The 15,735-nt window shown below is 37.8% G+C and overlaps 2 protein-coding genes across 2 annotated transcripts in view; both read left to right on the top strand.

Moving 5' to 3' along the window:
* Positions 1-15,735, top strand: part of LOC134659447 (zinc finger protein 667-like) — a 56,133-nt gene that overhangs the window by 23,472 nt on the left and 16,926 nt on the right. The gene's annotated exons all lie outside the window — the stretch shown is intronic.
* LOC134659582 (zinc finger protein 679-like) lies at positions 2,346-3,052 on the top strand. The gene has a single exon (XM_063515245.1). The coding sequence runs from the start codon at positions 2,651-2,653 to the stop codon at positions 3,020-3,022; it is 372 nt and encodes a 123-aa protein (XP_063371315.1). The 5' UTR covers positions 2,346-2,650; the 3' UTR covers positions 3,023-3,052.

The following is a 15,735-nucleotide window of genomic DNA, read 5'->3' as shown; positions in this document are numbered from 1 at the left end:
TTGACGCTAGATGTCGACTACGAAATAACCCGCGTTTTGGTAAGAATAAGAACACTGATGTCTGGTGTTAGCACTCTATCCTCATAATTTTTTTATGCTGTAAATTAGTTTGGTGTAACGCTATTTCCATTTTAAGATATATGCAGTTCTGCTTAAAAAAATAAATAAAGTAATTTCTCTGAAATTTAAGGTTTTTGATTTAATTGTGTTAAGCAAATTATCCGCATTAAACACGATTCGTATTAACCCAAACACACAGTTCACAAAAATATTTCTTGGCCAATTATATCAAGTTTATGACGGCGTCCATAAAAATGGATTACTATTAGGAATAAGGCTGCTTACTACTTTTATTTTACATTGGCATATACAACTCTATCTGTTTGAAATATTATAGTCACTTGACAATTCCGCATCTTTACAATATCTTATTCTATTCTAGGGATACCTTCAAATGTAAAACCAGAGGTCTCACAATTCTGCGAAGTGAAACACACGGAGAATGGAACTAAATACAATTGCGCTATCTGCGACCACGAATTCAAAACGTTTGACGACTGGCACCTCCACTACTTTAAAGATCATCTCAAGAAGAAGAGACATTCTTGCATCGTATGTAATAAGGTGTACGCGCCTTGGCAAAGATGGCAACACATGGAGGAGCATGGATGGGAACCTCCAACATGCAATTTGTGCGGGAAGAAATTTTCCGCCCCTTACCAAGTCGTTGACCACCTGAAGCAATTCCACATGGGAGAAAGGAACTATAAATGCGAGCATTGCGGAAAAGCGTTCTCCACACTCAGAAATTTAAGACAACATACCACGACGCATTCCAAGAGGGAATTCAAATGCGAATACTGCTCGAAGGAATATAAATCGGCCAAGTATCTCAGCTTACATGCGAGAATACATTTGAATGAGAAGAAATATGTGTGCTCGGTCTGCGACAAGCCGTATGTCCAGTTGAGCAATCTAAAATGGCACATTAGGAAGTATCATCCGGATGATGATGATGAATCTAGTAAAATAATTAAACATTTAGGAACTTCGTCATCATCATCATATATTTAAGAGTTAGACGTCGGTCCTCTGTCTTCTACTTGACAGCCTGATACGACACGACGTTAAGTTTTTCCTTTGCTTGATCTATGTATGTCTTTTTTAACTTTTAGGAACTTAAGAATTAATTATTAATCGAGAATGTAACTTTATCTAATGCTTTGTAATTTTTTTGGCTTTCTGCACAATTTTGTAATCAATAAGTTTACGCAGGTAACTTTGTTTCTAACTAAATATACTTTTAGGAAGAAATTTGTGTTTTTCTTTTCCAATAACATGACTTCTATAAATCCCACGTTAGTAATTTAACTGCCATGATCACTGGCAGGATCTACTGCACCTTATGCCTAGTTATTATACCTAGGTAGTTAAAAAATGTACTTCTTTTTCTGAACGCCCTTGCAACGTCCCCCAGGTCACCCAGGTAACTAAACTGGACTGGATGATTCCTGTACAGTCAGCAGCAGAAGTTGCTAAGCGGGACAGGTGTTCAAAATGATTTTGACGCGACTTTACTGTTAAGAGAATAAGAGCGTGTCAAGGTAATTTTGAACACCGCACCCGCTTAGCACCTTTTGCTGCTGACTGTACCTAAAATATCACGGGGACTAAGTAATAATAGTAACGCCGGTAACCCTTGTAAGGGCTATGGCGTACGTTTACGTGGTACGTTTCCAGTACGGTTTATATATTTGCTATCTTATGCCAGAGATATTTGCCGTTCCGTTATGAGTTACGACGTCCTGGGCTTGACAGGTGGCGTTCATAAGGTTTAATTTTGCTTGCATACTTAACGTTAATCAAAAATGTGGTGATTGATGATGATGATCCTGCATTAATTTTTGAGCGATGATGAAATCTAAAATGTAAGTGAAAAACAATAAGTAATTAACTATTAAGAAAGTGTTTTCATAGGTTGCGTTGGTCATACACTAATTCCAGGTGAGCTAAGAGGTTTTCTTAGCTTTAATAGTACATACATTGTGCATCCCCCTCGTTGCAGTTGCGTTGTAAGTTAAATCTTGCAGACGAGGTATTTTGAAAGTAAAACTCATTTAATACCTTGAATTTTAACAAGTATTTTACTTAGAACCTACATGGTTCGTATGAGTTATTGACATAATAAAATAAAGCTATAACTCCCGTGAGAGTAAAATGGACTTTACCTCCCGCTGCAAATGCGTGAAATAGCAATCTTACCGAGCAAGTGTGATGTAAAAATACTTAAACATTTTGCTGCTTATGTGTATAATAAGCATCAAATATTGCAATCATGAATATGTAGCTATAACATTAGGAGAACATATAAAGGTGACAAACATTATGACAGCAGATCCTCACAATCTGTCCTTCTATTCTAGGGAAGCCCCCAGGATCAAAGCCAAAAAGAGACGTGGCAGAATACTGCGACGTAAAGGACAAAGAAGACGGCACTAAATCCTACGCTTGCACGATCTGCGACCGCGAATACAAGCATTGGAACAACTGGCTGCAACACTATAACCAAGTCCATCTCAAACTTAAAAAGAAAACGCATCCTTGCGTCCTTTGCCACGAGGAACTAATACCCAGGCACCGCTGGAGCCATATGGAACAACAGCACGGTTGGAAGGCGCCAACATGCGACGCCTGCGGCAAAAAATTCTCATATCCACACCAGGTTCTTAAACATCACAAGTATTACCATATGGGGGAAAAGAACCACACGTGCGAGCAATGCGGCCAAGCCTTCCCCGATACCAAAAGTTTGAAACAGCACATGTTCAAGCATTCTGATGTTAGAGATTTTAGATGCCAATATTGCTCGAAGGCGTTCAAGACGCCCAAGTATCTGCGGTTGCACGTAAAGATACACTTGAATGACAAGAGATGCGTGTGCCCCGTGTGCCAGGAGGCGTTTGTGCAGACGGCCAGTCTCAAGTACCATATGTCGAAGCGGCATCCTGATTATATTCGATAGTCAGTTAAGAAAAGCCTGGAAGCGTATTGTCATGGAAGCGTATTTTTTTGACTGTCTAAAGTTTTAGCAAGACCGATTTTAGCATGGCTTACAAAATATTTAGTGCCAGTTCTTTCGTTCTTTTAGACTTATTTCTCGAACTAAAGTGGACCGGCTTTAAGAGTACATACTATAATAGGTTTGATAGGAATAAACGAACTTACCTGAAGTGAAGTTCAATCCTGATTATTACGAAGTATTAAGTCCTAGAAAATTAACTGTGTAGTATTTCTCCCTTGCTGCCAAATTAGGCGAATTCGAGACGCCATATATATGTATATAAAAGAAAAAAGAAACACATGTCAACGTGATATTTTAATTAGTGTAGAGTATTCATGCACTAAATAGGGAGTAACCATGGATTAGTTTAATTATATAACTTTTCTTTAGGTACTTGTACCTGGTTTCGTTTTACGTGTAACACTTGCAGACGATTGGCAAAGTAGTTAGTTATGCGGTGGTTTTCTAGTAAAGGGTAGCTTGTTTTTGACTCAAAATTAATTTTTAGTATTTCAATTTTACTACTTACTAAAACTGAAACCAATCCTTCAGCCAGTCAGTTAGCCATTGATTTAAAAACTTCTTCCCAACCGCCTTTTATTAAATGGTCGGGGTGAACTATCCCAAAAGGAACCAATCGCTACAATGTTCTGATATTGACAACGTAGTAGAGTTAGAGCGAGCCAGGATTACACGACGAGCGAGGATTTTAGATTATTTAATACCTAATACAATTATAACATGATTATTTTATGAGAATTTAATATTACAATTTTGGGGATAAGTGTCCACTAGGATCAAGTCCATTTTAATTGTAAATATTGTTAAGTACGTCTTTTGTTTTAAGCGCCTATATCAATTAATGGAATTGGTAACAATGTTTTAGTTAAGGATAGATTTGTATTTTGCCAGTTAAGTATGTACATATGTTCAAAATATAGTTGAGTACCTACCAAAATTGTGCTTTCAAATGTGTTTTGTTTAATTTAACTATACCTCCCTAAATGGATCTAAATAGATTCCAAAAAAATCGCTTTCAACATACGATTACAGATGTTTTGCGATATGGATATTTATATGAACTTCACATGAACCTTCTGATTTGATATTTGAAAATAGTTTAATTACGAATCGAATTTGCTTGCAGCTCAATACTAATGTTAATTTTCTTTACAATTACAAGTGCAAGGTAGAGTCAGCATACCTAAAAGAATGGGTTATTTTGCGCTCTAAGCACACTAAGACTACAATCTACTATCACTACATAGTATAAAACAAAGTCGCTTCCCGCTGTCTGTATGTATGCTTAGATCTTTAAAACTACGCAACGTATTTTGATGCGGTTTTTTAAATAGAGTGATTCAAGAGGAAGGTTTATGTATAACCTAACATTTTACCATTTCAAGAACATTATTTCGGGTGATAAAATATAAACCTTACAAGGACAAAAAGAGGATTACTTTGACGACATAACTTAAGTACTTAGCATTATTTGCGAGACAATGGGTAACTTATGACATTCTTGTCGTTTGAAGTGTTATTACTTTGAATTAGTGAGGTGTTTTAATAAATGACAGCGCATAACACATTGTTTGGTCGTTGCACCAAAAAGCACTACCATATGGCATAACAAAGCTCATCACAAATTGTTAATTCTTTTTTAGGGTTTGCCAGCGAGTACGCAAAATTCTGCACCGTGACTGAAGAACATGAATCAATAAACTTCAAGTGCAATGTTTGCGACAAATCTTTCAAGAGAAAGACGCTTTTCCGCCAGCACTTCCTAAAAGTGCATCTAAAGTTAACGAAGAACATGAGGCCTTGTGTCGTATGCAACGTGCAGGTGTCTCCCTATTTGAAGTACAAGCACATGGAAGAGGCCCACGGTTGGAAGGCCCTGACATGCGGTGCGTGCGGAAAAAAATTCCCCTTCCAAAACCGACTCGAGTGGCATCAAAGAGTTTATCATATGGGCGAAAAGGATTACAAGTGCAAATACTGCGACATGGCTTTCAGTACTCGGCAGAGACTCCTCAGACATTCTGCTAAGCATTCCTATAATAGACCCTTTACATGCGAGTACTGTTTTAAGACGTACAAGACTGCGAAGGCTCTCAATGCCCACACGAAGAACCATTCGGATGAAGCGAGATACACTTGCAGAATATGCGCTAATATGTTTGTGACTAATGGTATTTTGAAGTACCACATGCAGCAAGTTCATCGAAGCCGATAATGATTCGTCCCTATATTGTATCGCAATAGGTAATTGACAAGAAAAATGTGTCGCTTTAAATAACTACATTGCAACAAAAACTCGATCTGTAATGCCACTAATGGCTTGTTATCTAGACTTTTGAAATGCTTTTTGCTGTTTATTATGTAACTAAAGTATCTTCACCGTACCTAATTGTTTCTGCATTTTTGAATTATGAAACATTCTGTATTACTTATTCTGTACTTTTGTGTTAACTACAATAAATTGTCTTGACTGTAATGGTTTGTTCATTTATGAGCCACGTAAAAAGCACTGTCGGTCGTTGAGAGCATCTTCGGTTTTTTACATTGAATGAAGACCTGAAATTCATCCAGATCAAAGACAGAATCGAAAAAATGTTCTTTTCTAGTAGAACTTTAGTATAGGTCTACCATTTAATGATGCGGTTGGCGAAAAGGTAGCATGGTCAGCTACGGACTGGCTGAAAGCTAGGTTGCCTGAAGCCATAGACTAGGAATCCTCTAGACGGAGTTTAGAGCAATTATTACATGAAACCGATGCTGCCAAAAATACGGGGGTGCGGGGGGACGAGGTGAGCGAATCCCATGCCGTGATTGGTCCGTTCAAAGACACGGACCAATCACGGCACGGGATTCTGACACTGACTCGAAGATGGAGTAAAACTCCCGTATATAGTGGCAGAGGGGGTAGCGTTACTATGCTCAGTCTAGAGGATGTCTTGTCTGTGCCTGAAGCTGATTTGCATTACGTAATAGTATTTTGTGCAACAGTTATTTAATAAGGGTTCTTAAATTGCAAGGGCCAAAGTTCCAAAACGAAATGAAAGTTGAGTTTTTTAAAGACAAGCCCGAGAATGTTAAGACCTAATTATGCACCGTTGCACACAATATTTTACGTAAGACAGCGGCCAACACCTAAAATTAGGAATGAAATCAAAGTAAATATTGTATGAATATCCCTATCCCTAAGTACACTGCTGTTCGTTATAACACTGCGCCGGGGCCCCGTGCGCCGCGCTTCTTATGAAGTTGTTTTCGATCTCACTGGACATCATTTAATATACAAATAAGAGTGCTGGAGTGGAAAACTATTTTGTATTTTCATATTACTTAGAACCCTGGATCCAAAACAAAACGCCTCACAAATTCTTCATTCTTTTCTAGGGCGTACCAGCGAGTACTTAAAATACTGCACCAAAACTGAAGACGGCGAATTTTACACGTGCAAAATTTGTAACAAGAATTACAAGAAAGACTCAATTCGGCAGCACGTCCTACACGTGCATCTGAAGCTAAGGAAAAAGACACCCGCTTGTGTCATATGCAAAGTGTCTCTGTCTCCCTACTTGAAGTACAAGCATATGGAAGAAGTTCACGGATGGAAGTCCCATACATGCGGAGTGTGCGGGAAGAAATTCCCCTTCCAGAACCGACTAGAATGGCACCAAAGGGTTTATCACTTGGGTGAAAAGGAGTTTGAATGCGAACATTGCTACATGACATTTGGCACTCGGCAGGGCCTCACGCTCCATTCCTCTAAGCATTCCGATGTTAGGCCCTTTTCGTGCAAGTACTGTATGAAAACTTATAAGACTAAAAAGATTCTTAGTAACCACATGAAGGTACATGTGGATGAAAAATGTAGTTGCGGAATACGTAATTGCGATGTACGTAATTGCGGAATTGCGGAATGATCATCACAGATCACACACGCAAGAACATTCAATTGCTGAAAATGATTCGTCGGGACCACAGTTATAGAGTACTAGCATACAGTATGGACGCTCCCTGCCTCCCGTTGAAAGTGCCGCCCACCCGCTGAGACCCGCTCTCGGTTACCTCACAGTTACCCTACAATGTCTTATCTCACTCACACAAGCATGGTACGCGTTCATCTACACGAGCTTAGGCCAGGGGGGTGTCACTCCGCAGTTTAGGTACATTTGGCCGGCGCGCCCATCAGACAGGCGTATAGCAGTGGGCTGCCGCTCGGCGTGCACGATAGTCGTGTCACGTGGCGCTCGCGCAAAATTGAAAATACACAATGGCTTCGAAACTTACTCCGCGAGAATCAGACATGCTATTTTCGGATAAAACATGTATGTTTTTACATAATCAACGTTTGTAATTCCTACATATTTATCTTAAAAACAATAAATCAGTGGGCATAGGTATAAAAACTTGTCAAGTGATAACCCCGTGCCGACACTCACAGCTTGGTCATAAAATTTCACGGTTCACGGTTCGTGTGCGGTTATAAGTTTCAATTTTGCTTGCAGGCGGCGATATAGGTGTAATTTTATACCTAAACCTGACTTTTGTGAAGGGGTGAATTTTCTGTACGGTAGTACTATTAGTTATTCTGTGCTTAGGCTGTGGGCGTAGGAACGCGTTTGTTTCATACATTTGATCGCCAGTGTCCGAGGTGTGTCGGGACGGTGCATGGTTAACGTCGTAGCTACGAATTGTTTATCTAGACTTTTTCTGACAAATCTACATAGCCAATCTTCATTCTGTAACTAAAATATCTTCACCGTAATTATTTGTTCATTTATGAATTACGAAACATTCTGTTTAAAATACTGTTACTTCTTTGTACTTAAATGTTAACTATAATAAATTGTCTTGACTGTAATGGTTTGTTTATTTATGAGTCATAAAACGCGCATTTAAGCTATATTTGCCAGGGCAGACTAAGTACAACAGAAAAGGTTAAAGTTGGCTCGATAGACATAGACAGACATTTAGTCATACAATGTATTAGAAACAAAAACGAAAAAAAAAATCTATATTTTTTTCCACTCCCGTACTTTTATTCGTCATTTAAAGGGTCGTGCACACACCTTTAAAACCCTACCTTATAGTTGTCAAGAAACGTCTTTAGTCTATTCCCCAAAAAAGAATTTGTGCATACACGCAGTATCTTTTTGGCGATTTTACGATACTTCTTGTAATGACAACTTAAAAAATATTGAATGAAATACAGTGTTGCCAACCTTATTTTAAATGTCATCTCTGACAAATAAGTGAACCATAGACATGTTTTTTTTAGTTTCATTCAGTCATTCTTTTCCCGCCCTTACCCTCCATTTTTGCTACTTCTTGAATTAAAAATATTTGTACAGTGTATTTCTGTTAGTAATACACTGTATATATCTTGTTTGTAAATAAATGATTATTTTTCAAAATATTTGTTAATATACAATTTTATTTTAAAGTAAGTGCTTGGTCGTAGAAAAAGTATTGTATGCAACGTTGTTTAACTGAGTCAAAAATACTCGTGGCGTCTTTATTAACAATTTTCGGCTTCGCCTCAAATTGTTACTCACGCCACTCGCCTTTTTTGACCTCTCTTAAACAACGGTTGCATAAAATACTATAATTTTCAATTGTATATCGTTAACTGGTATATTATAGCAGTATAATTTTATTAAAATGTACAACGGGACTTAATCGCGTATCTAAGTTTTAAGTCTCGCGCGGTTAGAAGATGCTGATGTTAACTTAAGCCAGTTTTTTCCGAGACCACAGGGACAACGCCGTCCTCGAAATGTCGGAGGTAAATCTTAAAACTTAGATACGCGATTAAGTCCCGTTGTACAATTTAATAATGTGTAAAAATCGTGAAAGTTTAAATCACTATAATTTTAATACAAAATTTTGTTAGTAGTAGTTAGAGGGATTTGACTAACAAAATTTTAATCATAAGTTCAGAGTTAAGAGGTAAAAATCGTCCAAATTTCTCGTGGCGCGCCATATCTTTTGTTCCTTTCTAATTTCATAACTTTACGCCCCCGCTTACTTAACATTGGATACAACACGTTGAGAATATTTAAGTAGCGGGTATGCGTTATTGTCAGATCAAACATGCTCTAATACTATTCGTTCAAACTCTTGTAAAATATTAGCCACCAGCCCACCACTCGGTACCACAAGAAAACCCATTACCATACCCTCAGGTCATAAGACATCAGAAGAAAAGACTACATGTACTCAGTAGGCTATCAACTGATTTTTCATCTTAATATTAAGTACATAATAGAGAAACCTGGATCCCAAACAAGACGCCCCCAATTCTCACAAATTCTTAATTTTTTTCTAGGGCGTACCAGCGAGTACTTAAAATACTGCACCATAACGGGACAAGGCGCATCACGAGTTTACACGTGCAAAATTTGCGACAAGAATTACAAGAGGAAGATTGTTCGGCAGCACATACTATCCGTACATCTGAAGCAAAAGAAAAACACGCCATGCGTTTGTGTCATATGCAGGGTGCCTATGACCCCATATACGAAGTACAGGCATATGGAGGAGGCTCACGGGATTAAGCCACACACGTGCGGAGCGTGCGGAAAAAAGTTCCCCTTCGAGAGCCGACTTAAAAAGCACCAGAGGCTTTTTCACTTGCGTGAAAAGGATTTCAAATGCGAACATTGCGACATGGCGTTCGGCACTCGACAGGGGCTCACGATGCATTCTGCTAAGCATTCCGATGTTAGGCCCTTTACATGCGAGTACTGTTCGAAAACTTTTAAAATTCAAAAGGTTCTTGGTAAACACATGATGAAGATACATCTGAATGAAGCAAGATATGTTTGCAGAATATGCGGAAACGCGTTTATAACTGATGGTAAATTGAAGTACCACATGAAGCAAGCTCATCCAAATGCGGATTGTATTGAAATTACATCTGTCAGCGTTCCGGTCGAGTTTGAAAATTCTACAGTTAACAGTTAATGGAAAGAAATGAAATAACTCGCTTTAAATACTCTCGGTTTTGTAGTCTAGGCTCTTTTGATGTTTTTGCTGTTTGGCAAATCTAAATAGTAATTTTTCACTATGTAACTAAAATAGTATCGTCACTGTAATTGTTTGATCGTTTATTAATTTAGAAACATTCTGTATGAAATACTATACTTCTACTAATACTATACTTCTGTGTGCTTTAGTGTTAACTATAATAATAAATTGTCTTGACTGTAATGGTTTTTACATTTATGAGACATGAAACTCACTTGAGAAAACAGTTGGCGAGCACTAGATTTGAAAGATACGGGGTTTAAACCCAAGTTAAGAAAGAAAATATTTCTTCACGTTCTTTACGATGAACATCTTTCGCGGATTTCAGTACGGTACGGAAACTATTTTTATTATCAACATCAGATTGCAGATGTCTTATACTAAAATGTATTTACTTTTTCACATATTATATCGTTTCTCTTAGTGAAACAAAATCCACTTTTGAAACTTTGCTCTACGTTTCCTCCCGTAAACGTGACACAATGTTTTTATTTCTTCCACTTAAAAGAAAGTAGCCGTAATAGTGGCTCCATAATCAAGATATTCGATCATTACCACTTCAGTCCAGCTTGTACGTTCTTAAGTATTTTCCCAACCGGAAGAAAACATGAAACGCTGCATGCATGTGGCTTCTGTGGGTAAGAAAACGGTTAAGTTACAATAAAACTGACATTAAAAAAAAATATCTACAATAGTTGTCTTTGAAGTATGTTGCTAGGACTTATAGTTTTCTAATTAAATATAAGTACGTCGTGCAAATTGTATTTTAAAATGAGTAAACTTAGTAAACGGAGAGCCGTCCAAAAAGACGCCTCACATAGCCTTAATTCTTTTCTAGGGCCTACCAGCGAGTATTTAAAATATTGCGCCAAAACTTGAGAAGGCGAATTTTACACGTGCAAAGTTTGCGACAAGAATTACAAGAAAAGCAGAATTCGGCAGCACATTCTAGAAGTGCACCTAAAGAAGAAGACACGTCCTTGTGTTATATCCAACGAGCCGCTGTTTCCTTACCTAAGGCCCAGGCATATGGAGGAGGTCCACGGCTGGAAGCCTCGTTTTACATGCGGAGCCTGTGGCAAACATTTCTTCAATCACCAACTTCAAAAGCATCAAAGTCTTTCACGTGGGCGAAAAGAACTTTAAATGCGAACAGTGCGGCTTGGCATACGCCAGTCGACAGGCTCTCGCGAACCATTCGGCTAAGCATTCCGATGATAGGCCCTTTACATGCGAGTACTGTCAAAAAACGTACAAGACTAGAAAAAATCTCCAAACCCACTTGAAGACACATTTGGATGAAGCTAGATATAGTTGCGGAATATGTGGAAATGCGTTTTTACAGAATGGTAGTTTGAAATATCATATGAAGGAAAAACATCCATATGCTAGTAAGGATTGATCACTATCTTGACTCAGATGAGAAAGAATAGGTACTAAAACACACAAATTATTTTTAATTGACTTAGCTGTAATGTACAGATTTAATGCATGTGCCGACAAAAGGGTGTACTACCGGTACTGGTTTTCTACACAAAATCAGTCACGCCATACAATCCAGTCCCGGAAGCATTCCCTAAGTCAAACCTAAATAAATTCTAGCTTTTAGGTTAGGTTAGATGGGGCAAAAGAAACATTAGGCAAAATAAAGTCTGTTTCTCTTACTCCACATGATCTAATAACTGTAATAAAATTGTCTTGACCGTAACTTTTTGTGTTCATTTATGGAACCTGAATCCAGAGTTTCCTCCATTGGATTAAAACCTTGAATCCCAATACCAGGCTTAAACCATTACCAAAGCGACCTCACCAAAATAACATCCTCACAAAATATTACTTCTTTTCTAGGGAAGATCGTAAGAACTGAATTCTTAAAGTTCTGCACCATAACGGAAGAAGACGGAGAACGGACATTCACGTGCAACACCTGTGGCGGGCCGTACAAGAAATGGAGCTCGTTCCTACAACACTACCAACACATACATCTCAAGCTAAGAAAGAAAACATTTCCTTGTGTTATCTGCAAAGAAGAACTTATTCCTTGGCACCGAGCGAAGCATATGGAAAAGATGCATGGCTGGACACCCCCCACCTGCGGAGCGTGTGGAAGAAAATTCGCTTACCCACACGAATTGGTAACACACCAAAAAGCTTACCACATGGGCGAAAAAAGTTACAAATGCGAGAAGTGTGACATGTCATTCGCTAAACTGGAAAGCTTGAAACGCCATTATCTCAGGCATTCCGATATCAGGGAATTCAGATGTGAGTTCTGTCCAAAAGCTTTCAAGTGCTCCAAATATTTGCGGGTTCATACGAAGATACATTTGAATGACAAGAGATATGTTTGTAAAATTTGCGAAGAGGCGTTCGTTCAGTCTGGCAACTTGAAGTATCATATGAACAAAAGACATCCTAATGTTTCTCCGTAGGCTATGTCTTAGTCTTGATAACTGACGGTTCCTATTGGTCGATAACGACCAATTAGGCCTTTATTCTTAATAGAATAAGCAGGTAAGACTTTAGTCTAGACTTAGGGTCGGTTGCACCAAACCGCCTGTCACCGTTAAAGCGTTCGCTAAATTTTATTGTATGGGACTTTTCATAGTTCTCTGCCGAGTGATGTTGATCAGTCTGTCAAATGTGGTTGGTGCAACTGGCCCTTAGTCATAAGTTTAAATCATTTCATGAAATGTCATTTTAGATATTTGTATTACACAAAATACAAAAACAAATACATTTCAACACTGACTAATTCTTAATGTCTACATTTTTTAGAATTGTTCACCTCATGACATGGTTAGGTTAGGGTTGACTTTTTCATGATGTGGCTAACCTATCATTTCATAAAATTACTGTTACATCATGAAAAGATCAGTTTTAAGATTTGGCCACGACATAACGTGACATGACTTATATATAACGTCTATGTCTACAAGTATTTCCAAGTGTTTTTTTTTTCTTAATAATATTAATTTAGGTTAAGGTACTGATGTGCGGTCAGAACGTCTCCAAAATTGCAAAATTTCCACTTGGAAAAAATCGTTAACTTCTCATAATCTTTGTATAGGAATCGACATTTTCCATTTCCAGTATAAAAGTTTCCTGTGTTTTCTGTAAACAAAATCCTGAAATTTCCGAGATTTTTTGTAACTATTTGAGAACTTTCCGCAACTTGCACAATACACATCTGTAGGTTAAGTTTTACAATACATGTGTAAAAATAAACTGTAAAAACAACACCTACAAAAAATAGTTAAACATTAACTCGTCAGCTCCCACGGCTCATATATGAGCCGCAACGCTTATGTGGGATTTGACAGGTTAATAAACCTCTGTAGTTATAACAGTTATCTTACACATTTAAGAGAAAAGGGGACGAAATCACGTGACGGCTTCTTCACGAAAACGTTGTCCCAATTTTCTTTTCACTTTAGTTTTAATTTACTTTAAAGTTTGATTCCATGAGTAGGAATAGAAATTGTCAATTGTTAATTGTCAATTTAAACATGAATACATAGATTAGTGAATTAATTCTTGTTTCATTTATACTGTAAACCATCTCCAACAATTTTAAATATATTACTTCGAAGTAATGGGTTACTTAGTGTAAGGCCTGAGTGGACGCTCGAGTTGGGCGTGCAGCGGGACGGGGCGTGCGGCGTGCATGTTAAACAAATGCAAGCGTATAGGAGCGGCCTTAGTGTACGCTGCTCAAATCACTTGTGAGCCGGACGCCCCCTTGCACTAGCGTACGGTTGCTTTATTTTATGCGATAAACGCAGCGTTGAACGCATGGGTCAACGGAATGTAGGAAATATGACAATGCGCTTACCGCATAAAACAATGTAGTGTCATTAGATTATCTTATGTAAGATGGGTGTGCAGCAAACGTATTGCATTAAACACTGCGTTTATCGCGTAAAACAGCCGCAGGCTTTTCTTAATTTAGAAAAACGTCACGTAAAGATTCCGATCACATTGGTAGAGACTGGTGTTATCTATAAACGTTTGTCAAATCAAACAAACCGTTGGTAATCGTTTGTCCCTAACAATCATTTTGATATTTCTGTTTGTTAGAAAGAGATAGAGGTTTGTAAGAAACAGGTGGCTAATAAGTTTTGTAAGTGGATAAACATTGATCAGTTATCTTAAGACACTTGGTAACTCCAGGTTTAACCGGTTAACCCCGGGTAAGTAGGATGGTGTAAGTAGGCAACAGCAACACACATTATTATGTGTGTTGCTGTTACCCTTAATAAAATAGTGTTTAAAGGTTTGCGAACAATTAACCGTAGAAACGATGGTACAAAACTAAGAAACTCAATACCATAATAGCAACAGTCACCTGCAGTAGTAAAGCGCGCAGAAATAACTGACATAATATAGAACAGAAAAAATCTGTCAAAAAATGCAAAAAGATGACTGAAAATACGAATTAGGAAGTTATAGTTGTGCAAGGTGCATAATGGTGGTACAGAACTTGATTTAATTAGTGTGTGTAACTAATTTCTAGAGATATAATGTCAGCAGGTTTCAATAGATGATCTATGTGTTTGACAGGTATAAATTAGGGCTCCCGATATCCGTTCTACCCGCCAACCCGTGCGTCCGTGTTCTTAGCCCCGGCGGTGCTAAGCGTCCGAACTACCCGAACCCGTCGAAGTCCGTTCCCGTGTAGTCCGTTCCCCCGTGTAGTGCGTTCGGATCCGGATCTCGGCTCCGTTCGGGTATTGAATACACGGCGCTGACGGACCGAATGGACCAACCCACGCGGGCCGGTTTGAGTTTTGAGTTGAAAGAAATAAGTACCTAGGTATCATTAATTCATTATAAAATGTTAAAAATTATGTTATATTGCGTACGAATAGGGGTTAGGTACTTAAATATATTTGAATCAATGTCGAGTTATATTTTTTGCACCGGTTACATTTATAATGATTATATGTATTCCAGTAAGGGCGTTATTGAATACAAAACTAATACCTACAGTATTCTTGTATTGTAAGACCATAATTTGGCACACTACTGGTTTTATTAAAAAAAAAAAACTGTTTATTTAAAAAAAAACTAAGAAAAATACAACTTTATGGCTTACAACTTAGAAAAATCATGTATAGATTTTTATTGTTATATATAGATTACCTAAGAGAAAGATAAAGATAAAGTTTTTTTTTTAATTATGTTACAGCTTTAACGCCTATTATTTATGTGGTGTTTTTTTTGTATTAGTTTAATCATATGAGGTTTCCTCTCTAGGTTGTCTACTACCAAGTTTAAGAAGGCTCAGTATATTATGTTGCAAATAGCTCGGCTACTACTATTATAATCAGGATTAGGCAGACAGGTGCAACTGGATAGCGTCTTCATAATTATTAATTATTTTTATGGTATTTAGGTACCTAACTACTTGTACTAAATATTGATAGAGATACTTAAAATAAATAAAACGTCTTTGAAGTCGTGTCGTGTGAAGTAAAAGAACTATTAAGTTATTCGTTATCAATTAGGGCAGCAGCCTTTTGTTTTGTAGTAAAGAAGTAAGTAGGATTAACGTCGCACGTGCAGATAAAGAGATGGTTCGCCGTGGCAATTTTTACTGATTATATGGACACTGACACCCTGATTCCCTT

This window comes from Cydia amplana, chromosome 25 (genome assembly GCF_948474715.1).
Source record: "Cydia amplana chromosome 25, ilCydAmpl1.1, whole genome shotgun sequence".
NCBI classification, from domain to species: Eukaryota; Metazoa; Arthropoda; class Insecta; order Lepidoptera; family Tortricidae; genus Cydia; species Cydia amplana.
Note: the sequence above shows the minus strand (reverse complement) of the source record. Positions and strands in the feature narration are given on the sequence as shown.